The sequence below is a fragment of the Haemorhous mexicanus genome, chromosome 20 (assembly GCF_027477595.1).
Source record: "Haemorhous mexicanus isolate bHaeMex1 chromosome 20, bHaeMex1.pri, whole genome shotgun sequence".
Lineage (NCBI taxonomy): Eukaryota > Metazoa > Chordata > Aves > Passeriformes > Fringillidae > Haemorhous > Haemorhous mexicanus.
Genome location: NC_082360.1, coordinates 4,630,880 through 4,656,624, shown reverse-complemented (window position 1 = coordinate 4,656,624; position 25,745 = coordinate 4,630,880). Strand labels below are relative to the sequence as shown.

The 25,745-nt window shown below is 54.5% G+C and overlaps 1 protein-coding gene across 2 annotated transcripts in view; it reads right to left on the bottom strand.

The window, feature by feature from the left end:
* The window catches only part of LOC132336653 (peroxisomal acyl-coenzyme A oxidase 1-like), a 66,344-nt gene extending 48,853 nt beyond the window's left edge, over positions 1 to 17,491 (bottom strand). Inside the window, exons 1-16 of one of the 2 annotated variants that reach the window (XM_059864376.1) lie at positions 17,103 to 17,491; positions 10,993 to 11,092; positions 10,108 to 10,262; positions 9,322 to 9,445; positions 8,060 to 8,185; positions 7,728 to 7,766; positions 6,838 to 6,999; positions 6,147 to 6,254; positions 5,432 to 5,527; positions 5,068 to 5,193; positions 4,088 to 4,234; positions 3,789 to 3,943; positions 2,399 to 2,496; positions 1,712 to 1,893; positions 813 to 991; positions 268 to 406 (exon numbers count right to left, since the gene is read on the bottom strand). In XM_059864376.1, coding sequence (XP_059720359.1) covers positions 268 to 406; positions 813 to 991; positions 1,712 to 1,893; positions 2,399 to 2,496; positions 3,789 to 3,943; positions 4,088 to 4,234; positions 5,068 to 5,193; positions 5,432 to 5,527; positions 6,147 to 6,254; positions 6,838 to 6,999; positions 7,728 to 7,766; positions 8,060 to 8,185; positions 9,322 to 9,445; positions 10,108 to 10,262; positions 10,993 to 11,092; positions 17,103 to 17,272 — 2,106 coding nt within the window. In that variant the 5' untranslated portion in view covers positions 17,273 to 17,491. The remainder of the gene's footprint in view (positions 1 to 267; positions 407 to 812; positions 992 to 1,711; positions 1,894 to 2,398; positions 2,497 to 3,788; positions 3,944 to 4,087; positions 4,235 to 5,067; positions 5,194 to 5,431; positions 5,528 to 6,146; positions 6,255 to 6,837; positions 7,000 to 7,727; positions 7,767 to 8,059; positions 8,186 to 9,321; positions 9,446 to 10,107; positions 10,263 to 10,992; positions 11,093 to 17,102) is intronic. The other variant, XM_059864377.1, reaches the window with a different exon arrangement.
* Positions 17,492 to 25,745: the final 8,254 nt, after the last annotated feature.

Here is a 25,745-nt window from a genome sequence, read left to right as displayed (position 1 = left end):
CAGGAAAGATTAGGGAGAGGTGTGAGGCAGAGCAACAGAGATTGGATGCTAAGGGGGTTGTGATGTATTTTAGGGACCACAAAGGGAGGGATGGAGGGACAGAGTGTTTTGCTGTCCAGTGAGAGCAGGTCAACACCAACATTAAACCTTCAAGGAAAAAGTCCTCAAAAAGGCTTCATCACTGGTGCTTCAAGGTGCTCTATTAAATCCAGCTCCTCCCACACTGGTCCCTGAGCTCAGGGACCTCCCCCCATGATGTTCCCCTACCTGCAGGTCATTGGCCCGATCCTGCAGGGCATTGGGGGATGCAGGAATGATGCTGTCCTGAGCCAGCTTGGCCTCAAACGTGCTGACAATCTTGTCTGTGTTCTCAATCTGAGTCTCCAGGTTCAGGGCAGCCTTAGCCCTGGGAAAGGGGAAAATGAAGGACAAGGTTAGCTACAAAAACCCCACTCTTCTTTTCACCCTTTGATGTTTAACCTTACCTAAAATTAGACCTTCTGCAATATGTCAGAGAACAAGCAATGTGCACTCACAGCCCTGTCATGCTGCTCACAAGTCAGATATGTAGCAGTTCACCACACAGCAAGCTGGGACACACACCCATTGTGGTGGATTTTCCACGGTGAGGGGATCTCCTCACAAATTACACACAGGAACTCCTTCAGAGGAGTCCTTTGATGAAGGATGGGAGGTTTCCAACCTGTGCTGGATCTCAACCAACATCATATAGATCAAAAGCATTTTCTGTCATGCTTCTGTGTTGGCACACCTGTGCAAGGACACTTCCTTCCCTCAGCCCCATCACTCACTTCTCATTGTACAGGCTGGAGAGCATTTTGACATCACTGTATTTGCTCCTGAGGGCGTTCAGAGTGACAGGGAGCTGGGAAGCTGAGGTGCTGCTGGGTTTCTTGGAAAGGTAGGTCTCACACTCCTTCTGCAAGGCATCCTTGGCTGCCCCCAGGTTCTCAAGTTTCTTTGTTGTTTCCTGGTACACGAGATGGAAGCACAGTCACCCAACACAGCCAGAACAGTGCTGCTGTGGAAATGTGTTTCCCTCAGGGGCAGATTTGGCTGTGAGGCTCAGGGTGTGGTGCCCCTCCAGTAAGGAGCTGCCCCTTGGGGCACAGCCCCATCCAGACTGTGGCTGTCTGGCAGTGGCAGGGTGTGGGAAAGAGATCCACATAGACAGATGGAAAAAAACTACCTGCCTGAGCCCATCCTGCTGCCAGAGCCAGGTAAATACCCACAGATGAAGATGTAACAAGCTGAAATACTGCAAACCCAGACCTCGACCCAGAGGAAAGGAGTGGGGCTCCAGGGCACTGCCTCTTTTCCTGTCTCACTGACATTTACAGGTCTGTACTTCCCATCAGGTGAGACAAAGCTGGCCCTTGGATTCATTCCCTTTATCCTTTAGTCTCTTTGTTACAGACTTGAGAGTGTAGGGTGACAGCCTTCCCGAGACTGGCACCTGGACCACAGCTCTGAAATGAATGAACCCTCTTGCTCCAGAGACAAGGAAAGATCCTGCATTTCCTGAGGATTTCACCTGGTCCCATTTCAAGGGTTCAAGTCAGCCTGAAACCCTTAAACCTGCAGCGTGGTTTTCTCCTTTGGTGCACCAGCTGTCCTCTCCAGTGTTACTTCCATGTTGTCCTGCTTTGGGCCAAGGACACAGAGCTACCAAACTGCTGCTCCAACTCACCTGCTGCTGCTTGATCCTCCTGCCAAGGTCATCTGTAGGGTCACTGTAGTTCACAGAAGACCTCACTCGGTTCAAGACCTCCTTCTCTACCTGGACCAGGTCCTTGCCCACACGATCCAGGCTGCTGAGGAGCTGGTCAGCTTGGGGATCATCCTGGACTGCTGGAGGGCTCCTGGACAGAGCTGCAGTGAGACATAGCTTAGGTTAATCCCCAGATTTTAGCTGTGCCACGGTGAGCCACAGCTCCAAAGGAGGGACAAAGCCAAGTGCTGCCATGCAGACACATCCCTTCTCAGCTTTGCCTTTGAACTACAGCTGTGGGAATAGCACAGATAACCCAGGGTTGGGATTTACCCACGGCTGCCTGCTCATCCTACAGCCCCCAGCTAGGGAAGAGAACTGCAAGGGACCCAGATTACAAAGCAGGTTTAATTAAAGTTTCTGGATAGGCACATCCCCCTGAAATCCTAAATGCCCTCCAGCTGCTGATGGAGCTCAGAGGCTTGAGAAGAGCAGCAGACTTTAAGTAAATTGCTGAGACAGGAGTCAGGTTATCTTTGCCATGGAGGAGAAAGCATCTTCCCACAGGGACCTCTGCAAGTGTCTGCGGGTGCTCTGCCCACCCTGGGTGGGTGCTGTCCTTCCAGAGCTGCCTCTGGAGAGGGCTGGACTATCCAGGTGACAAACCTTGCTGGCTGGGCTGCACCTGCTCCTTGTGGCTGCGTCTCAAGGTGCTCTGAACCGCTGCTCGCTTCTGCTTCACTGTGTTCAGTTCTCCTTCCAGCCTGTGAGCAGAGAAAGGCATCATCAGCCAGGAGGGGACACAGCACTGACAGAGCAGCAGCAGCTCCATGGCTGTGCTGGGGAGGTGTCCCCTAAGGCAAGGCAAGGTGTCCTCAAAGGCTGGGAGCCTGCAGCCTGCTCTAACTCAGAGATGTCCCTTAGGAAAGGGAACAGCAGCAAGAGCAGCTGGTTGGTTTCAGCAGCTGAGCTCTCTCAAGGAAGCCAGTGTTTCCAACTCTCAGCAGAAGCTATCAAAGCTGGAAATGTGTTTCATATGGTTGCAGTGCTTTGCAGCCTTGCAGGAAACAAGTACAAGTGGCTGCTGCACAAGAAATGCCAACGTCTCACTTGTAAGGATGGTTCCTGCCTAATGAAACTGGGGCTGGGATCTGCCAGAGCTGGAAGGACCAAAAAATATTTCTGGGTGAGAAAGGACTCCTGGTAGCAGAAGGAGGGGGAACAGGAAGGACCAGGCTGGTTCTCATCCCTGCTGTGGATTGTTCCAGCTAAACACTGTGTGCTAAAACCAGCAATTCCCAGCTTGCCTGGCTGCTGTCAGATGAGGGCTGTCCCTCTGGGCAGAGGAACTGAATTTCTGTTTTACAACACTCATGAAACCCATAAATCCAAAGGATTCAACAGCCTGGGATGTGTGAAGAGGGGTGCACACTGAGGAACACAATGAAGCAATCACACCCATGGCACTGGGAACCCAAGCCCCCACTTTGGGCATGCCTGCATAGCTCTGAGTCTGGGCTGTGGCCTTTCCTCAGCACTTGAGCAGCCCTGATTTGCCCAAACACCCGGGGCCATGATTAAAGAGGCAGTGCCAAGCTCCCTGCGCCCCGCCCTGTCCTGTGGGAAGGGCAGGAGCTGACAGAGCAGGCAGCAAACCCACACAGAGGCTCAGGGAGCACTGCTCAGTCTCAGCTGGTGCTGGCTGAGAGCAGATTCCACAGATAACTCTGTCCTGTTTGGCAAGTCCCAAGCTCCAGACTGATTCTGTGATGAATTTAGTCAAACCTATGCAAGTCACATCTTTGGGTGAAGAAATCAAGCCTGACTGCCAGAAAACTCGTTGACAGTGAGGTCTGTGCAGTGTGCAGGGATGCTGAGGAATGGCAGACACCTGGATAAGACATCTGGGTGCAGGGAAAAATCCCCCTTCAGGAGGAATTTAGTACTAGATAGTCAAGAGGCCTGTCCCCAGCTGCCGTTTCTCTGCACTCAGGCTGGTTATGACCCAAGAAAGTCCAAATGTCTCTCTGGGTCAGGGTCTCTGCTGCAGACTCACCTATTGACCTTGTCTATGGACTCAGGGTCAGGAGGAGGGATGGAGAAACAAGCAGAAGGTGCCTCCTGGACCACACCAGTGCTGCTCTGGATCACCCACATCTCTGGGTTGCTGTTGTCCTTCAGAGTGTACTTGTCCCCTCTGGTCAGCTGCACCTGGGAGGGGACACAAAACCCGGTGAAAGGCTTGGCTTTCTGCCCCTAAGACAGCTCCTTACACCACAGAGCCAAGATCTGGAGCAACCAGAGAAGAATCCCGTTCTTCGTCCCTTCTGAGGGTGCTGCTAGTCCAGCCCTCACCTCCCCAGCATCCCAGTCACAGAGGGTGTCCAGGGTGAGGGGCTGAGAGGGACGTGTCCTGCGCAGTTTCAGGGGGCTGATCTCTTTGCTCCTTCTCTTCAGGTCAGTGATGCTCTTCTCTGCCTGTTTCAACACCTTCTCCTCGTTCTAGACAAAACAGAGGAGACAGAGGTTGTGGCCAGGTTTGGGTAGGAAGGAAGGGGAGGGTCACACTACAGCAGGTATGCTGGGGCCAATTATTTGTGACTCTTTGTGGGGTGGAGTTGGGAGTTTCTCCATTCTCAATCCTTCCATGTCCCTCCTTCCCCTTCCCACTGCCAACAACTCTCCTCTGTTTCCTTTGCTCACAGATCTGCCATTGATGACACAGCCTGGGTTAACCTTAGGTGAACCCACACTTCCATATCAAACATCCTGAAGGAGTTTTCCTTTTCAGAAATGGAACACCTGCCAAGAGGTGGCTGCATTCCAGTGTCAGAAAGTACCAAGATTCCAGCATCTCATGAGAGCCAAATGTGTTGCATACTTGGGAAGATACCATGGTGAACGTGTCCCCTCCCTCTCTCCGAGGCAAATCTTCCTTTCCTATCTGCATCTCACCCCTGAGGTCAGATTTCTTTATTCCTTCCCTTGCCCTTGGCTGATGAGAGGGCTGAGGAGATGGGAGGATCTTTCCCTGCTTGGATGCCAGGCCCTCTAATCCAAGTGTCTTATGTTAGGGACAGCACATGGCTTCTCCCTGAACTTCTCCTTTACTCTGATGGTGACCTGGGGCCTGGCTGTGTGTCACTGATGGGGACAGTGCCATCTCAGGGCAGTGTGAGCAGCAAGGATCCCCTCCCTAGCACAGAGCTGGGGTGAGCTATCCCTGTAGGATTATTCCCCCACCTCTTCCTCTTCCCCTTTTTCATTTATTGGGGAGTTCTAAACTTTGGATTTAACTGAGGTCTGGCTGGTGTCACCAGCCCTGAAGGCCCCACCTCCAGCTGAAGCAGCAGATCTGACACCACCCCAGGGCTGTCTTTGTTGAACTTGCTGTATTTGGTGTCCAGGTCAGAGCTCATCTTCTTCAGGGAGCGGCTCACAGCCTCAGCATCATCCTGGAACTGGAGGTGTGGGTAGGGAAACAATCAGGCATGAGGGGATATCACTGTCCCCAAGTTCAGTGGGGTCTCTCAGTTCCCAGCACCTCTAAAAGATTCTATTTTGAGGGGCATTTCCCCAAAATACCTTTACTAGGTGCAAGCAAAGAGTCTCCCTTCCTCACCCCTTTGCTGTCTCTCCTCCCAGCCTGCCCACTCTGGCCTGACCTGCAGAGCCATGGCCCATGGATTTGCTTTTTACCTTCTTATAGCTCTCCACACTTTTCAGCTGGCTCTCCTGGCAAATGCAGAGATTCAGGAAATTCTGCCACTCATTCTTCAAGGCTTCCTGGTGAGCCTGTGGTGGGACAGAGCACATCTCAGTGGGTTCCAGCTGGTCCTACCTCCCCCACCACAGGCCTCCTTTCCTATCCCAGAGACCAGAGGAAGAGCAGAGACAAAGCTGTGCCCAGACACTGCCTGATGCTGAGCCTGAGTGAGGACACCCCTTGAGAAGCACCTGGCTCACACAGAGCAGTCTCAGCTCCAGTGCTGTTGGGGACTGAGAGCTCACCACAGCCTGGCACTGCATCTACAGGCTTGGAAATCCAGCCTTGGAGGATGGGAGATGCTTTCACACGGGAGAAGTCACACCATGTCATAGCTGGAACCTCCCAACAGTGTGAGGGTGGCTGCACTGATGTGTGTGAGCACCTGAGCGAGGGCTGGTCCCAGCACACAGATGTTCGCCACTGTCTCCTGGAAATTTTGGGAAGGGTGGAGACTCTGCACTTCCCTCAGCTTCCCTGAAGGGCTGGAGCAGGCAGAAGGATTCTGCAGTGCAGCCAGTGCAGTGTGGAAGGAAGGAGTGACATAGCTGCACGGAGAGGTGAAGGGGTCTCCTCTGACCCACCACCTGAGACACAGAAACACTCTCACTGTCCCACGGGGCTGGGGAAGGGACCCCCTCTCCCCACCTGGATAGGTTTGATGGCCGGGTGCTTCAGCTCAATCATCCTGTCCCCATCATCCTGGAGGTGATTCACAAACTCCTCCTGGTTGAGCAGCTCATTGGACTTGAAATCCTGGAGGGGAAAAGAAACTTTCGGACCTTGGGAGCATGCAGGGAGCACAGAGGGGTCTCCTGGGGCACCAAACATAACAGAGGTGAGGCTCCCAAAGCACAGACATCCTTGCTTGCTTGTTTGTTTTTTTAAACAGAAGGGGCTAGGCAGAGCTAAAACAAATTAGACACATTTGGGCCTCAGAAAGCATCAGGGCATTTGTTCAAAGAGCCTTTTGCTAAGCAATTATCCCCCTCATTTTCTGTGTCCCAGCACATAGCAGCCACTGGGTGTTGTACTGTGACCACTGAGGCTGATGTGGCACTGAGCCCTTCCCTTCTGTCTGACCATGGAAAGCCTCCCTGGCAGCTCTCTGCTGTATGATCCCACGTGCCAGCTCAGGGGACTGCTGGGGTCACACAGAGCGGCTCCTTCCTAATTCCAGCACGGAGCCAGGGGGGCTCTTCCCCCTCTCCTTTGGAAAGGCTCATGCTCAGGGCTGGTGGTGGCTGTGCAGGAGGCTGGGATGCACCCTGCAGGTCCCCTGTGCCAGGCTGGGCCAGTCTTTCATGGGCAGGACACGCTGGCAGCCCCAAGGGCTCACCTCGTACTCACGCCGCACGCTCTGGACATCCATCATTTGGTCACTCCAGTCCTGCTTCAGGATCTTGGTCTGCTGCTCTGTCAGGTAGCCCAGCTCCTTGGTGCACCCCTGCAGATGGTGGTAGAGGCTGCCAAGACTCTGTCCTCGCCAGATGGAAGCCTTCTGCCCACACACAGGACAGAGAGAGTGTCAGTGCTCAGCCTGGGGAGTCCCTTTCCCCTCCTCCTCTTCCTCCCCAGGACCATGCTCCTGTTGCACACCCAGCAGGAGATTCCCAGAAACCTTGGTGAGAAATCTGCCACCACTGGGTCTTATCTGATGGGGCTGCTGCTCCCTTTCCCTCCTCACAGACAAGATGTGTTTGTCTAACCAGAATCCCAGGTGTGGGCTGGTGCCCGGGGCAGTCTCAGAGCTGCCCCAGCCCTGCTGTATTTTTTCTCACAAATCCCATTTTCAGCATCAGCTTCATGGACCCAGCTGGGTAAACCCAGGACTTTCTTCCTGGCCACCTCTTTGCCCTGACTGCTCATTTCCTCTCTGGAACCCTTGTCAGGGATCAGGACAAGCCTCCACATTTGCAATCCTGATTTGTTACAGTGTGTGGGCTGGGCTGCATTTCTGGTCCATGTGCTCATGGACACAGAGGAAACTGCAGGTCCATGACCCACGAAGAGGAGAGACATGGATCACCCCCTCTGCATTGCCCTGAGGACAGAGAGTTCTTTCATTTACACCCAGCCCAAGGAGGGAAGGAAATGGGGAGATGAAATGAGGGACACAACTTTACTGTGCAAGCCCCAGGATTCTGAACTGGGTGTTCCCTGCCCATCAGGGATGGTGTTACTCTGCTGTAAGACCCCATCTGCTCAGCAAACCACCCAGAACCTTACCAGCAAGTCCTTGTACTGGCTTTTTAAATCTGCCACATCCTGGGTTACAACCACAGCCAAGACCAAGGAGGTGAACAAAAAAAAAAAAAAAAAAAAAAAGAAAGAAAAGAAAAATAAAGAAAAGCTGTTGGCAAAAACATGTGGTGAATGCTGATGAACTGATCTGGGGAATGTGCTTTAGAAACCATCCAGGAGCCACCTCCCAGGCCCTCTGCAGGACAAGGGTGGACATTCCCCATGCGGAGGAGCAGATGGGACACAAGGCTAGCAGTGACACAGCCAGCAGGTCCCCAGAGCAGTGACAGGACAAGGAGGGGACAGAGGGGCCTTACCCCAGAGCGCAGGTTCTTGATCTGGAGCCCGTAGGCCTCGATCTCCTTCTGGAGGATGTTGTGCTCAGCTATTTGCTTCTCCAGCTCCGACATGCTGGGGCCGTACTGCCCCGCATTGACTTGTTTCTGTGCAAAGGAGGCAGGGAGGCACTAAAGCCAAGGCTGCATTTCAGGGAGAAACCCCAGGCAGTGCAGGCAGAGCATGGAAAGATCTGGTATCTGATAGGGGCCCAGCAGGAAGGGAGGGGATTTTTTGGTTGTTTCCCATTATTGCTGTTGGTTGTAATTTCCCCAGCCATACACAGGTAAAAATAACCAGACCACACAGCCCTGGGCTACAGACCTGAGCTGAGCCAGCCCCCTGCCCATGGTGACAGGCATGGGGTACACTTAAATACCATCCAGCTTTCAGGGGAATCCAAACTGCCTCCAATCTGGGAACTCCACATACCCAAACCATGCAGTGTGAAACCCTGAAAGGCAGGGCTGTAAAATCCTAGGAGACATCACCTTCTCCATCCCTTCATCCCACAGCAGGACCCTCTCCCTGATCCCCCTCTGGTAACTCTTAACCTGAAGAGGTTAATTCAGAGGGTGCTCCAGAGGGTTTTAAGAGGTAGAAGGACAGTCTGTCTTTCACTCAGAATTATTATTATTATTTTAAATTATTATTTTGTTTATTTTATTTATATTCATTTATATTAATATATATTATTGTTATTATTAATGATAATTTTGTATTATTATATTATTTTTATATTATTACTGAATTATTCCCACCACCTCCAATATCCCTGCATTATGCTGAGCATGCATATATTATTTGTTTATTTATATTATTTTTATTTATTATTTTTACATTATTATTTTTGTTTTATTATATTATTTTTTATATTATTACTGAATTATTCCCACCACCTCCAATATCCCTGCATTATGCTGAGCATGCATATATTATTTATGTTTATTTATATTATTTTTATTTATTATTTTTATATTATTATATTATTTTTTCTATTATTACAGAATTATTCCCACCACCTCCAACATCCCTGCATTATGCTGAGCATGCACATATTATTTACTTTTATTATTTTTATATTATTATATTAATTTTTTATCATTACTGAATGATTCCCACCACCTCCAACATCCCAGCACTATGCTGAGCATGCAGTGGCTGGCACAGCCCTAGAGACAACAGCAAACATTTTCTGGCCTGGCAGGAGATGGAGAGAACACCCAGCCCCAGGTGCTGTTACCATCTTCTGCTCCAGGATCCTGGCCCAGTCCAGCCTGGGCCCCAGTTCGGGGAGGTTCAGCTGCTCGTAGAGGGCCCGGTACTCAGCACAGAGCTGTGTCACACGCTCATGGAGCTGCTGGATGCTGCAGGGGACAGGCACAGGTGTCACTTGGGATGCAGGAGAGCCAAGGTGGGCCCTGTGGAGCCCAAATTTTACCGCCAAGGCCCAGGTGCTCTGCTGTCCCTCTGTGGCACTGGCCTCCTTCAGCATGACCAACCTTGTCCTGCTGTTCTCCATCGCCAGGGATGTCCCAGGAATTGCTGCCTGCAGGATGCTGCAGGGAGGTCTGGGTTGCCCTTCCCAACTGGGAAACTTCCCTCCTGATTTCTACATAAAGGGCTGGAAGTGAGGGGAACAAAGCACCAGAAGCCAACTGAAGCTCTTCTCCCACTCTAACAACACCTCTGGCTCTGTGCTAGCCCCAGATTAAAGGCATTTATTTTAGGGAAGGCAGAGGAAAAGAGGATTTGCCCTGATATTGGGGCCATATTTTAGCTCTGCATTTTTCTAGTACATTTTATAAGGGCTCCCAAAAGACTGGGGCCTCTTGGGCAATCACTGGCATCCACCCTGCATATCAATATCTTTATAATAAATTGGCAGAAAAAATGATTTTAAGACTAAACTCTGCAGGAAGAAGAGTGAAACTACAACTCATGGCAAGGAGTGGAGCTCATTCCACGTCCTGAGGAGGTTCCAAATTGCTCAGTGCCCTCATCACACCTGTCCCTCCACTGTACTCACTCTTTCTCTATCTCAGGAGCCTGTGGGTGTTTCAGCCTCTTGGCACGGTCCACATCCAGGAAGAGATCCTTCAGCAGGGTCTCAGCTTCCTTCAAGTTCCTGGCATTCTCTGTCTGAAACGCAAAAGCCTTGTTCTTCTGGTGATTGCTGGAGTCCTGGAGGCCGGGGAGACAGAGGAGAAAGCCTGGTTGGACCACAGGGACCTCCCCACACTTTCCTTGGCCAGCACAGAGGCTCTGCATCCTCTGCACAGCAGCCACAGAGGAGCCCTGGTGCCCAGGCTCCTGCCCCAGCTCCCTCCCTGCCAGGGGCTTGGTGGGTCAGGCTGGCAGCCCCTGGGGCTGCTGGGGGCACAGGGCTGTGCTGCCACAGCTGAGACAGCCCTGGCTGTGCAAAGCCTCAGGCATTGAGCAGAAAGAATCTGGGAGCCCCCAGGATGCTGCCCCAGAGGTTGGGAGGCTCTGTGGGGTGTCTGCTCCTCCCCAGCTTTGAGCCAGCCCCCAAACCTGCAGCAGCACACACAGAGCAGACACCTGACCTGCTGGGGTCCTGGATGCTGAGAGTTTGGGACTCTCTGTGCTGACAAACTCTGACCCCCAGGAGAGCACTGCATTTGACCTGAGGCCGTGGAGAAGGCTTCCAAAATTGATTGACGAACTGGGACTGTGGGTGTGGAGTTTGATTAGAAGTGTGTCATATCACAGGGTGGAAAACTTAGAGCTTAAGGTCTTAGAGTATAGTAATAGATATAAAGCAAGATGGAGGTTTTAGGGTGGAGGCTGGTCCTTCTTCTTCACCTTCTTCTCCATGGGTTTCGGTGGTGTCCTGGACACTGCATTTCTAGAAAAATCCTTTCACCTCCCTCCACCCCCTGCCACGAATGACCTGCTTGAGTCTGGACTGAGTCTCCAGGATGTCCTTCTCCACCTGGTCAGCATTTGTCTGCATGCGGGAGATGAGCACGGCCAGCTCGTTTGTGGAGGACCTAGAGAGGGAACAGCAAAGCAGATGGGTGGGTAAAGGTTCACCCCCTCCATCCCTGCCCAGGACCTGCCCCAGGCCTGGTACTTCAACCCTTTCCTCCATGTCCCCTGGGTCTCTCAGGAAAGAGCCTGAGCTGTGGCCAAGGGCACGGGCACACACAGGTGGTCAGTGCCAGCTGCTGCCCTCAGAGCTGCAGTGCTCAGTCTGGGGGTAGGATTTTGCCACCACCCAGCTCCTCTGCACAACTCCTTGCTGCAGATGCTCAAAACTTGGTGTGGATTCAAAATAAAAAAAAACATCAGAGGGGGGAAAACAGTGGGGGTGGGGGGAAGGAACAAAAGATGCTGTAGGGTTCCCAAAAGCACCAGTCTGGGGATGGAAGACCCAAAGCCACAGAGAGCTGGAGGCCAGAGGAGCACCCTGCAGAGGCAGCACAACATGCTCACCCTGTTTGGAGGTGCTCCCCTGGGTGCCTGCCCTGGGTGCTGCTGGCACAGGTGGCCCTCCAGCCCGACCCAGAGCTGCCATCCTGTTCCTGCCTGTTCCTGCCCTCCAGCCCGACCAAGAACTGCCATCCTGGTCCATGTGAAGCTCCCCACAGCTGGGCCCAGTGAGACACTGGAGAGCCCAGCACCAAGACTAGGCTCAGGGGACAAGGACTTGTTGTGCAGACCACAAGCCCCTCTGGGTGCTGTAGGCTGTTGTGGTGTTTTCAGAGCTTGGGGAACAGCAGGAAGCTGAGTCAGGGCAGGTTTAGGTTGGATATGAGGAAAAGGTTTTGTACCCAGAGGGTGCTCAGGCACTGAACAGGCTCCCAGAGAAGTGGTCACAGCACTGAGCCTGTCTGAGCTCAAGGAGTGCTTGGACAATGCTCTCAGCACATGGTGGGATTCTTGGGGTGTGCTGCACAGGGCCAGGAGTTGGACTCGATGATCCTGGTGAATCCCTTCCAGCTCAGGATAGCCTGTGATTCCCAGACTCCAATTTCCCAAGGTCATGGCACACCCTTCTCATGCCAGTGGGGCTCCACTGAAGATTCCCAACAACCATTCCCTACTGCTGTCACCTCACTGCCACCACACATCCCATCACCGTGCCATTGTCCCACCCTTGGGAATGAGCAGCCCTGCTGGAACAGCTGGATCCAAAGCCTCAGCCAGGCACAGGATGGTGCCCAAGGCTCCCTGCGGACAAGGAAGCACAAACCTTGGTGCCACCTTTGTTCCTGTGTCCTGTTTGTCCCTTGGGGACAGCACTGGCCCTGCCCTGCAGGCAGGGAGAGCACAGCCCTGCCAGGATGTGGGCAGGGGCAGGAAGGTGGGCAGGGACAGCATAACCAGGGATGGAGCCTCGGAATGCTGCTGAGGGGACAAAGTTCAGCAGAGCTGAGCGCATTGTGTGCTGGTGCTGGCAGCTGAGAGCTGGAAAGAGTCTGAGCAGCAACAGTGGGACATCACCAGGGGTCAGCTGGAATGGGGGACACTTCTTCAGGGCATGTTGGTGCCTCTTTGGTAGAAGAAGAAGGTAGGAGAAAGGTGATGTCCTGCAGCAGAGCCACCACATCTGTCCTTTAGCCGTGTGCTTCCCTTCCAAGCCCCTGAATCCACAAAGGATGGGGGAAATTATTCCCTTAATGGCTCTGTCATTGCTCCAGCTGTATTTCCAGCTGTCCCACAGTTCATTCCAAAGGCTGGAACAGGTGCTGGGATGTTCATTTCTTACAGCCCCAAGTGACTGTAACATGCCAGGGAGTGCTATGGTCACCCCAAGCCAAGCACTCGGGTGCCACAGCTCCTGTTTGAAGTGAGCTCAGCCCCCACTGGGCACAGCACACTGAGTGTGGCTCCAGAGGGGGCACAGCCCCAGCGCCCCTGCTCACAGCGTCCTCCTGTCCCCTTTCCCCAGCCCCTCCCTTGTTTTTAATTTCCCAAGCTCTCAGCTGCCCCCAGGTTTGGGGCTGGCAGCACCTCCCGGCCGTGCCCGCAGTGCTCATCAGAAGGTGAAAGGGAACTGCTGAGCTGGGCAGCGCCGTTCTCCAGGTCTAATTCCAGGGACTGTGGAGCCCAAGCAGTGCATCCATCACCACCAAATCATCATTCCCTGCTACAGCCCGTGTTTAATCCCGTTAATCATCCCTCCTACTCCATTCGCGCCCTTTCCTGGTGTAACCTGCAGTACCCAGGGAGATGCACAGGGTGGGTGGGAGCAGCGCAGGGCTCGGTCCCTGCGAGCCTGAGCGTGCAGCAGGCTGGAGCTCTCGCAGGTCCCCCCTCCCCAGAAGGTTACACAACCTCCCACTCATCCCTGACACGCCTGGAATGAGGTGGTGTCCCATGAGCAAATACTTGAGCACCACCCAAATTTCCTGCCTGGGCTCCCTGCGCAGGGAGGAGATGTGAGTCACGGGCTGGGCTGGGCCCGGGGCCGGAGCCTCTCCCAGAGCCCGGGATCAGCATCGTCCCCCCAGGAGCTCTGCCTGAATCCAGCTCCTGCCTAAAGACATGGATGGGGTGTCCTGTTTGAGCCCATCCCAGTTCTTCATGCGTCTGTGGATAACTCCATGCTGCTCCAAGAGGGGAGAAGTGAGGATCCATCCTCCCCAGGATGATGGACTACAAAGAAAATTCTGTTTATTCCTGCTGGCATTCCCCTTCTGGCTGAAGGAAACACTGGGGCACTCCATCCTTTAGTTCCTAAGGCTGGGCACAGGAACCTGCTTTATTTAGGCTGAGCCACAACAAATCTATGGCCAGAAAAGTTGTCAGCAGCCTCGTGGTCACAGGGACTCAGCCCATCCCAGCCCGTGCCACACGGAGCACCTGAGGCTGGAGACCAGGATGCTGCTGCCAACAGCCTGGTTTTCAGGAAGGGGAAATGATTCCTGGAGAACATCAGCTCAGGAGGAGCAGGGGTGTGCTGAAGGGAGTCTGTGCAAACACCCACCCACACAGCCCATGGATGCATCCCTGTCCCTCCTCGGGGTGTCCTCCTGTCCCTCCTCGGGGTGTCCCCCTGTCCCTCCCTGCTGCCCCTGGGCAGGAGCTCTCACTCAGCCAGAGCTGGGCCCTGCATTTCAGGGTGAACATGCTGACACCTGGGCTGCAGAGAGGCAGTCTGGCATCAGGTGGGGTACAGGCAACCACGAGCTCATGTTGGACAAACCCCAGCCCCCCGAAATTCGGGTCCAGCCCCACACAGAGAGCATGGTACAGCCACAGCCCCGGGATGGCTGAGGGCAAGCTGGCCAAAGCTCCTCCTGCTCCTCCTCCTCAGCAGCCTGGGCAGCCTCCTCCCTAGGGCCATCTCATGCCTAGGAGAGGCACAGCACTATTATTAGCACTATTAATTGGTTCATTTCTCCTACCACTTTCTGCCTCCTGGACAGTCCAGCTGCACAGAAGGGATGGTGTCTTGCAGCAGCAGCACGACTGTCCCCCACTCCTGGTCACCCCTGCCAGGGCACTTGGGGCAGCACCACAGCTCCACCCACGGCAGTCCCTGACCCCTCTGTCCCTTCCTAATGGGGTGAAGAGGGCCCAAGGCTGGGTCTGTTCACCCCAACACATGCAGAAGTCCCGGCACTTTTGATCACAAATTTTGATTTGCCAGCAGATCCCAGCAGAGCACCCCTGAGCCCTGGCAGCTCTGGGTTAGTACCTGACCCCGCCTGTCCCCACACTGCTCCAGACTGATGGGAGCAGCAGAGGGAGATGGTGGGAAAAGCAGCAATCCCAGGAGACACTTAAATCCCAGGAGATGACTTGCCATCCACCTCCTTTGTCAGAATCACACCCAGGCACAGCCAGTCCAGCCAGATCCAATCCAATTCCACCTTGCCAAGAGTTTCCCTTTCAGCCCTGCAGTGCCTCCACCTGGAGCAGGGCACATCCAGGAAGCTCCTCAGGCTCAAGCCTGTGCTGTTGATGCCTCCCTGGGGTGCATCCACCAAGGTGAGACAGCAAAGGGCCCTGACAGGAGACTCAACACCACAGCCCCAGGGACCAAGAGCCCTCTGTGGGGGTCCAGCTGCACATTATGAACCCCAGAGACAGGGAAACTCAGCTGCTGCTGAGGCTCTGGCCTTGGGGCCACCAAGAGAAGCTGTGGGCCACCAACATTTTCTTGGAGCCATCTGCAGAGCATGTGCTGGTGGCTGCTCCCAAGACAACTCATCCACCTTCATTTTCTCAGCTACTTTGGGCTACTTGGCCAGCCCCAGGCCATGGCCAAGTGAATGAGGCTGTGTCTGATGGTTGGTGCCTCTTGAAACAAACACAGGTCAGGAATTGCTGTGCTTCTGGATTCAGCCTCCATCCTGCAGGGGAAGAGCAGTGAGGTCTTGCTGGGATGCAGCTCCAGTTATTCTGAGAGGTTCATGCTGGGGCAGAGCCTGCCCAAACCCTCTGCAGGCTCCTGAGAAATCCCCAGCCTGCTCTGGGAGCTGGCTGGGGAGGTGCAGAGATTGCATTAGTGAAGCTGAATAAAGCAGAGTCTGACACAGCACCGGGGCTGCTGGGGAGGTGCCTCACTGCAGCCAGGCCCCAGGCAAAGCTGGGTGTTCAGAGAGCCCCCAGAGCTGCCTTTGAGATGAGTTTGTGCATGCTCAGCTCCACTGAAGCTTCCCATGGCAGGGGTCCAGCTCCTGACATCCCCCCAGGCAGCCCCAGCCTTTAGGGGGTCACCTTGTCCCCAGGCCCTGCTGCCCTGCCCAGCTCCCCCTCCTCAGTGGCTGCTGGCTGACCCGGGTTTTAGCCCCAAAACAGCACATCTGGGGGCCAGCACCGTGTTGTGACCCCCTGGGGGTCCCCCCACACACACACACTGTCCTGGAGTGCTGCTGGTGGCCCCAGCAGATGTGGCCAGCACCCCCTTCACCCTGAATGTCCCCTTTCCTCAGCAAACCCCCCTTGCTGCTTCCTCAGCTTCCAACCATGGCAGGGCAGAGAATTCCCATGGAATCAACCAACCTTACAACATGCAAAATTGCTGAGGAAGGTGGAAAATAATCCGGATTTAACAAGAGCAGCTGGAGGGAGGGCTGAGATCTCCCTGCAGGAGTTCTCCCGCCCAGAGGAGTCTCTGATCCTTGGGAAGCATCACACATCTCATTCCTTCAGCACTGAGGGAACTCTTCATAAAATCACAGAATGGTTTGGGTGGAAGGGACCTTAAGGAACGACCAGGGACACCTTCCACCACAGCAGGGTGCCCCAAGCAGGTCTGAAAGAGGCAAATTCAGCCAGGAGACCTGGCCTGTCCCAGGACAGAGCAGCCACCAGCAAACCCATCCCCTCATGTTCTCCCCCTGAGCAGCAGCAGGCTCAGCATCCTTCTCCAGGGATCCAGGGCAGCATCCCAGAGCCTCACACAATCAGGGAATCCCAGGATCTCAGACCCAGCTTGGGATCTGTTTCAGCACCGAGCACACCCCGCTCCACCCAAGCACAGTGGCTGTTTTTATCCTGCTCCTGCCTGCCCAAAAAGGGCTTTTTTGCACCTCCCTGCTCAATGTCCACAGCTCTGAGCACATCCCAGGGGCTGCAGACACTGCTGGGAAGGAACACGAAGCCCACCAGAGACCAGGACAGCAGCCAGGCAGCACATTCTGGTGTCAGCTCCCAGCAAACCCCAACCTTCTGCTGCTCCACAGGGGGATGGCACTTACAGTGGCTTAAAAGCCACGGATCACCCACCCCTTGTCATCCCCCAGGGTCACACAGCACAGACACAGAGAGGGGTCACACAGCAGACACACAGAAGGGTCACACAGCAGTGACACAGACAGGGGTCACACAGTAGTGACACAGAGAGGGTCACAGCATAAAGAGGGGTCACACAGCACAGACACAGAGGCATCACACAGACACACACAGGGGTTACACAGCACTGACACACTGACAGGGGTCACACAGTAGTGACACAGAGAGGGTCACACAGCACTGACACAGAGGGGTCACACAGCACTGACACAGAGGGGTCACACAGCACTGACACAGAGGGGTCACACTTACTTGCTCGGTTTGACAGGGGAACCCCTGCTGGGGGAACTTCTGCTCGGGGAGCTTTTGCCCACCCCCTTGAACATGTTGGCCAGGTCCCAGCTGCTGTCCCGGGCTCTGCACGGCTCTGGTGGCTCCCTGCTCCGCTGTGTCGGATGGAAGGACAGCACTCGGCGGTGCATAAAGAGCAGCTCCTGGGAGGCTCCTCCCCGAACGCAGGTGAGCAGCAGCAGCGGAGATGGAGGCACCGCTGAAAAAATGACTCGAAAAACCAGTTTAGGGTGGAAAGAGCAGAGCCCCAGAGGGAGAACGGGACCTCGCCCTGGCTCGGAGAGTGTTCGGGCTCACACAGCCCCAGCCGAGCAGCAGCTTCCCAGCAGAGGGTCAGAGAGCACTTTGCAGGCAGGAAAAGCCTGGGAACGTCACTTGCAGGGGGAGCACTGCAGCCACCGAAGCACATTTAAAAGCATCTCCTTGCAGCATCTGTTTAAAAGGCTACAGAACTGCAGAATCCCCACGGAAAAAGCCAACCAAGCGTTTTCCGAGGTGGCAGCAGCAGTTTGGGAATTAGCAACTCTCAGAACATTTTCAGTCCAGCATTTCATTCAGGCCAACATTTTCTCAGAACAATTCTCAGTTCAGCAAACTTTTGGCCCAGACTCAGCACAAGGTGGCCCTGGCTCCCAGGAACACACTGAGGGCTCAGGGCAGGGGGAGGTCAGCAGCTCCACACAGCACCCCAGGAGCCCCAGCCACCGAGATTCACTTGGGACAAACCCAGCCCCAAAGATCTGGGTCTGAGGCTCTGCCCAGCCACCCTGGCTACACCAGATCAAGCTCTGCCTCTGGGCAGCTCTTTCCCCTCTTTTTCAGAGTCCCAAATGGTTCCCACTGAACCCAGCAGCACCTCTGGCATCTCTGTGGCTCCTGGGGGTGCCTGTCCAGGCTGAGCTGCCCAGAGGGGCTGCCCAGCCCCAAGGCTCTCCCTAGCCACAGCCAGGGCTGGCTGCCTGCTGCTTTCAGACAAAGCCAAGTTCAAAGGTCCCGACAAACCAGGAGCCCTGTGGTTTAGGCTGATCCAGCACCGATCCCACAGCAACACAGGATCTTACCCAGTGCAGGACCAGGGAGGGAGGGCAGGGGATGGAGGGGACAGGAGAAGATGGGGGGTCATAGCCCCCACATAAACACCAGTGAGACACCAGTGATGCCAAGAAACCCCACAGCTTCGTGGCTGTTCTTCACCTGTTTTGTGAAGTCCAAGGACAACCCAGAAGCAGAGGAAAAGACCCAGCATCCACTGTCCCTTCCTGGGTGACCTCTTTGTCCTCTTTAAATTTAAATCACACTTGTCTGACGAGAGAGGGGGAAGACACAGACAGGATGGAAAGTGGTTGCTGAGTGATCACCCCTTTGCCATTGACATCCCACTGATGCCAGCAGTGATGCTCTGAGACCAGAGCTGCTGGAGGCCCCAGGAGGGCCACCAGACCAGAGCCAGTCACTGTCATTGACATTCAAAAGCTTTGAGTGACCCAAAGCCTTGCCAGAAATGAGAGTTGAAAGCATTTGATTCCACACAGACCTGATTTTGTGTCTACACAAAACAGGAGCACAGGGCAAGCTCTTCTGTGGGGAGCTGCTGTTTGCATGGACCAGGAGGGGATTCGTTCCCTGTCACAGGAAACTAAATTGGACAAGATCAACTGCCTGTAATCCCTGGAAAACAGCCCCCGGCACGTGGAGGAAGTTCTAAGGATTAGCACCAAGAGTAAACCCTGCACATATCAACACAGCCCTCTGGACAGCCTCTTCCCCAGCCATCCATCACCTGGAGCCCACGGCTGAGCTCCTCCCCTGCTCAGCTCCAGCCCAGCACCTTCCTCTGCTCTGTGCAACCAGACACTGCTGGGATCCTTCCCCTGTGTCCCTGCCTGTGAGGATCCCTCGGCAGACAGAGCATTCCAGAGGCAATGGTCCCTGCTGTCAGCCTGTGCACACACAGACACACGCCCTGGCAGGCAGCAGCAGCCACACAGACAGGACAGACAAACAGAGGATAATCTCTGGCAGGAGAGCAGCCTCCTTGGCAGGGCACCTGGCTGCTCACAGGCCGTGTGAGGCACCAGCTGGGAAGGCAGGCCAGGTCCTGAGCCCCAGCAAGGAGTGATGCTGAGCTCCCAGCCTGCCTCCAGCTGCCTCTCCCTCCCTCACTCAGCCAGGGGAGGAGGACAGAGTCCATGCCAGGGGCAGCTCCTGGCTGCCTGCTCATCCCAGGAGAAGCAGGGCTTGCCCAGCCCTCAGCAAAGCCCCATCCCAGCCTCAGGAGAAAAAGCTGGCAGGAGAAGCCAGAGGATGGCTCTGGGGTGTGGGTCTTGCCAGCCCAGCAGCCCTGGCACAGCACCAGCCCAGAAGTTTCTACTGCTGCCCAGCACCTGTGGCACACAAGGAATGTCCTGCTGCTGCCAGCTCGGCCTCCCCTGCTCTGTGACAGACACCAGGATCTGCTCAGGGGAAGGGGAAGTCGCTGCAGGAATCCTCAGGGGATTGTGGCAGACCCTGACACTGGTGACAGGAACTGCTGGACTGAGCCCAGCTCACTCCAGCTCCCCGTGGGTTTTGCCCAGACTGGCCCAGCCATGCCAGGGCAGAGCACAGTGGTTAACCCAGACCCTGCAAGAAGCAACAGGCAGGGAGACAAGTTCAACCAGTTCTGCAGCACAGCCACCCCTACAGCTGCACCTGGCACTGGGAGCTGGGCAGGACCCACCTGCCCCAGTGCAGCTGGAGACCTGGGCACAGGCCTGGGAGCCACCCTGAGAGCCAGGGGTCCCCTTCTCCAGAGCACCCCAGTCTGGCAGCCCCATCCCAGCTCCATCTCCAGCAGGATCACTCCATGCTGCAACGGGGACCAGGCTCCTTCCTGCCAAGCCAGCAGAGCTGCTGTCCCCACACTGGGGCAGGGCTGGGCAGCTTCTCTTTATCCCAGGTGTTCCAGCCTGGAAATGCTGCCTCTGAACCAGAGCTGCAAAGCCAACCCTAGAGCAGGCTGTGCCTTGCCCAGACTCATTCCCAGCTGGGCTCCAGCTCTGTTTGGGGTTCAGGCACATCTCCTGGGGGAATACACATGGGGCTGGCTGCTCCTGAAGGGCTCCAGACACAACAGGAGGTGGTATGGGAAGTCACAATCATTTCACTCGTTTTCCAGAGCAGGATTTCTCCCCATGGCTCGGAGCTGTGCCAGGATGCAGATTTCTGGTTTTCCAGGGCAGTCACACAAGAGCAGCTGCCTCTTGCTGCTCACCCAGCTGAGTGGTTGCCTGCAGGGACAGGTAGCAGGCACAGCTGCCATGGGGACCTTGGGAGCACAGAACTTTTCAGGGTAGGAAGATTTCAGAACCATCATGGGCTCACCTTTCCTGAGAGGCTGGCAGAGGTGGAGTATGAGTGCTGTCCTTATCAGCTCCCTGCTGGGTTTTTACAGAGGGGATGGCAGGTGAACATGGCCCATAAATGATTTCCTGTTACCTGTGAAGACCATTTGCATTCTTGGATGACAATGAACTTGCCTCCCCTGTGCCTCTCCCTCCTGAACACCTCTGCACACCATTCCTTTGGATCAGTTTTCCTTCCATTTCACCTCTTGCTTTTGAACTTCTTCATTCTTGAACTCTTCTCCCTGGGACGTGATGCAACAAAATCAAAGCACTGCACAAACCTCTTGTGTCATCACACCCCCAGAGCTGCTTCTGGTCAGACACTTCAGGGGAAATTCCACTTTTAAGGTCCTAAATGACTCTGCAGAGTAGTGGGTGCCACAGCAGAGCAAGAGAAAGACCTTTACCACAGATTTAACCATTGGGAAGTAGGGGGAGAAACACAGGAGCAACCAGTGAGCACAGATGCAGTGGGGGGTTGGGGGTTTGTTCTCCAATTGTTTGCCACCTGGAAACAGCCTAGAGCTGTTTATAAAAAACCTGTGGAAAAGCAGTTTGTGCATCTCCTCACCCTGTAAGGCCCCTGCTCACAATGACCCATATTTACACCCAATAAAACCAACTCATCTCACCAGCAGCTCCCACCACCCCATCTCCAGGGAGCCCTGTGCACTAATGAGGGATGCTCTGCTCTCTGGAGATGCTGCTTGTTTGGCAACAGGACCATCAGGTCCAGGCAGCCCAGGCCAAGGCTTGCAAAGGATACCTGGTCTTTGCAGCTGGAGACTGAGCCTGCAACACTTGAGCTGACCTCAGCCACAGGGAAACCCTTCTGAGTGTCTCCAAAGCCATGGAGAGCAGTGGAGCATGAAATCAGGGCCACCACAGAACCTTGGGAGGGATCAGAGCCTGGCTGCACACACTCATCAGCCTCTGTTTGCCTTGCAGACCCCAAGGCCAGCACATCTTCATACCATTCCCATTCCAGCTCTTTTCCCCCCTTGTGGAGCAGTTTTCACACTCCACAAGCCAAAGTGAATCTCCAGAGCCTCAGAACAGCCTAGCTGAGAAAACTGCCTCACCACTGGGATAATAGGACACTTGATACTCTGAAGTCTAAAATTACTGGGTCCTCAAACCTTGTTTTGCTTTGCCTTATCTTTGCCAACTGATAAGCAGAGGGGAAGTGCAAAGGCCCCAGGATCCTCCCTCCAGGTGGAATTAAGCCCCATTAAAAAGCTCCCCAGACTGGGGCAGGCTCAGCACCCTGCCAGGGTCTGCAGGGTCAGGAGGCTCTGGATGCAGAGCCAGCTCAGCTCCAAGGAATCTTTCCCCAGGAGCCAGAGGTGGCCCAGTCCAGCACAGCACAGATGGGCAGCCCTTGCCCTGCTCCTTTGGATCTCTCTAAGTACAGGGGACATTCCCACCACGCCATCTCCTTAACAGCCCAGTCCCAGGGCTACTGTAGACTACTCATCCTCAGACCCTTCAGACATCAAAAGGACCTGCCTGCTTCCCACCCCATGGCCTCTCCAGCCTCATTCCAGCATCCTGCAGCTCCTTGAGTTCAAGCCCCAGAGCTAAGGAGCAGGACATCAGGACAATTCCCTGCAGCAGTTAACGCCTTGGCCTCATTTTCCTCTCCCCAGAGGATTAGCAAGGCTGTAATAGCACTAAATAAATTCACTAATGGCAGATTCTCAGGACACTGTCTGGAAAACTTGCTTGTAACTTACAGGATGCAGCCTGCAAATTTGGCTTTATTATCCAGTGACACAGCTGAGGAGCTGCTCCCTGACAGAGTGATTGGATCTGAACAAGATGTGTCCTAGATCATTAACGAGGCAATGAAGTAATTAAACACCTGCCTGAGAGGCAGCCTTCACACTCATGGCACAGCTGGAGAAGGAACCCATGGAATCAGGGTGGGAGAGCAGAGCTTTTGGAGCGTTTCTTTCAAAGCTGCTTTGCTCAAACAGGGGTGCCTTGGAGAAGGGACCATGCCCTGCAAATCCTGGGATGAAGCACCAGGCAGGCAGCCTATGCTGGGTGATGGAAAGTGAAACACGAGGGCAGGTTTGCTCTCCACACTCAGGTGCAAGGCAAAGGCCCTGCAATGTGCAGAATACTTGCAGGACGGTGGATTGCAGGTGGTGGCCAACTGAAACATGTGCTTGGAGCAGCTCACAGATGTTCCTGCTTGAGAGAACAGGCTCAACAAAGAGCTGGCTCAAGCAGTAGGTGCTCAGAGGGGCCGAGGCTGGAGCAGCCAATCCAGCAAGACCTGGAGGCCCTTAGGAAGGAGGTTGCTCACACCAGCTAGGAAGGATCAGACACCCTCCAAACCAAACCAAGCTCCTGGAAGGGCTCTGCTTGCACCACAAGGCTATCAGGGAGAGGAGACAAACCCTTCCAGGGTGACTAAGGCAGGGGACAGAACAGTGACAGCCCCTGCAAAACACCTCCCAACCCATCTGTAGGGGCAGAGGGTGCAGCAGCCAAGAACACTTGAGCCAAGGGGGCTCATATCCCCAAACTGCAGCTTCCCTCCCAGAGCCCCAAATTTCAACCACACATAAACCTCCTGCAAAGCTCCAATTGTGAGCTGCTGTTGCCTGATTCAGCAGCAAGTGCTTCTGTGTCACAGGCAGGGACTAGAGCAGGATGAATGTGTCTGCCACAGCTAATTCTTCATGGCCAGACCTCACCTTCCCGACTTAATTTGATGCTCTGAGAAAATTAGACGCTCTCCTGCTTCTGTGGAAAAAGGCAAGCACTGAAGGTAATTCAGAGGCTTTGATGCTGCTCTTTAGTCATTCGGGCACCACAGCCCCGGCACGGCTCCCTGGACTGACCACGGGCAGGGACGGGAGTCACTAATCCTCATGCACAGCGTGTGAGCCTGGGGCAAAGCGCCGAGTCTGTGCTGGGCACGGCCAGCAACGTCCTGCAGCGCAGCGAGGCAGGGACACGATCGTTCCCACAGCAAGAATTTTGACTTCAATATCGGCAGCACCTCGGGTGCTCAGCAGTGGAGGGGTTTGACGAAGATCCCGGCGTGGCTGTGCCTGCAAATGCCAAGTGCACGCTCGGAGCTGGAGCGATGCCTCCATTCTGGATGTGAATGGATGGCACTGGGGAACATGAAAGCTGCGCCCAGGGCCGCCCGCGCACAACAGACATGTAAATAACACCCTTTGAAAGTGGTTTTAAACCTCCCCTCTGAGCCATTACTGCTTTTTAGGCCAGAGGTGGGAAGGTTTTCACCACAGGTCCCTCGCAGCAGCCCACGGAGGGCCAGGAGATAGACACAGCGTCCTCCCTCGCAGGCAGAGCCTGCACTTGGGCTCAGCTCTGGCGCTGGCACCGAGCCCCAGCACTGAGCTGCTGGTCACAAAGCAAATCCCCAAAGCACACAGAGAGTGAGCACACGGCGGGCTGGATGCTCCCGAACAAGGACTTCCCTGCCGTGCCCCACCCGATCCCACGGCGATCCCCTCGCCGTGGGCCGAGGGGCGGCCGCTGTGGCTCGGCAGGAGCGAGGCCTGCTCAGGCACAGAGGATGGCGGCCGGGCCCGGAGCGCTCACCCACAGGACAGGGGCAGGGAGGGGCTGCATTCCCACAGCTGCTCACCGTCGGTGCGGCTCGGCCCCCGGCGGGAGCAGCTCCGGGGAGGTCACCGCGCACCGAGCCCTGAGAGTGCCGGCGCTGAAGGGGCAGGTCCCAGGGGGGCAGGGATCGAACAGAGACCCCGGGAGCTCAGCTGGGCGGGCAGCTGCAGTTCAGCACCTCCGCAGCCCGGAGCAGGGAGGGAGGAGAGCGCAGAGCGGCCGGGCAGCTCCTGCCGCAGCCCCAGGACAGCCCGAGCACAGCGGCTGCTCCCAGCCCCGCTCTGCTCCGGTCCCACCACGCATCCCTCCCTCCCACCCGGGTCACAAAGGGCTTTTCCTTGGCAGGAAAACCGACCTCCAGCTGCTCCTGTTTGAAAACAGCAATCCCACCCTGAAGGAAGAGGAGCAGCCATAGGGAGTATCACATCGAATCACCCCTAAAGTGAGCAAACACCTCAATCACAGCCGGCTGCAGCCCACAGGGTACCTGTGCTGACAGGGCAGTTCACAAGAGCTGTGAAGGAGCTCAGAAACCCCTCAGCAGATGCATCTTCTCCAAAGGATGAATTCTAGTCCCACTGCAGTTGGACAGGGACTTCCCACTCCTCAGCTTGGCACCTGCCAGCCAAACCTAGAACCTGCTGCTCCAGAGACACAGCCACAGAGAACTCCTGACAGTGCCCACCTGGGCTGTCCCACAGCTGGAACAGCTTGGATTAGGCAACAATTTTCTAGCAACACAATCCCTTCTTTAAAATACCCCCAACTTTTTTTTCAAAGGAGGCAGACACTGCTATTTAGGAACTCCCAGGCCAGACTGTTGCAATCCCATCTGCCACTTTTCAGTTCTTTCACTGCCCAGTTTGCCTCATGCTCTGTCCCCCATGAGTCCCTCGAGACCCATCCAGTGTCCCCAGACCCCTCAGAGTGCACAACCAGAAATAAACATTGCTCAGACACAGTTCTATCACTGGTGGTGGAGTGAGGGCTGTTATGAACATCTTATTCCTATTTTAATGGATTCAGGGCTTCCAGACATGGCTAGCTCAGCCTGTAATTAAAATTCCAGTGCTAATCCCAAAGATACTCCATAGAAAAAGTTGATTGAAAGCAATCCTCTTGATCATTCTGCTGGAGTTTCCTGTTTTGAGGGCAATCACGTGGCTTCCTCGCTGTGAAAAATGCGTATTTTATGATTGGCTTTTCGCAAATATTAAAATTAATATTATATGTGTTGTGTTAGAAAGTAATGCTGTATTAATTCTCTTCAGTAGTGTGTTAAATATAGTTTTAGGTTATAAAAATTGTTAAAATAGAAACTGTGCTATGTAGGATAGTTTTTTTACAGAAAGGACTTGCAGCGAGATAGCAGCCACAGGACACCTAAATCTTTCAGAGAAAAAGAATTTATTGCTCCCTTATCAGAAGAAACGAACTTCTTCCCGCCTCGAAGGCGCTGTTAGGATTAGGAGGAAGAAGTTGACAATGACCAGGCCGAATCCTGTGTTTGAATAGAATTTATGCATCATGCATGAAGTGTATGAATATGCAACAGGCTATTGTTTTTAAGGGCTAATCCTTTGTTAACAGGGGTCCTTTTTCGGGC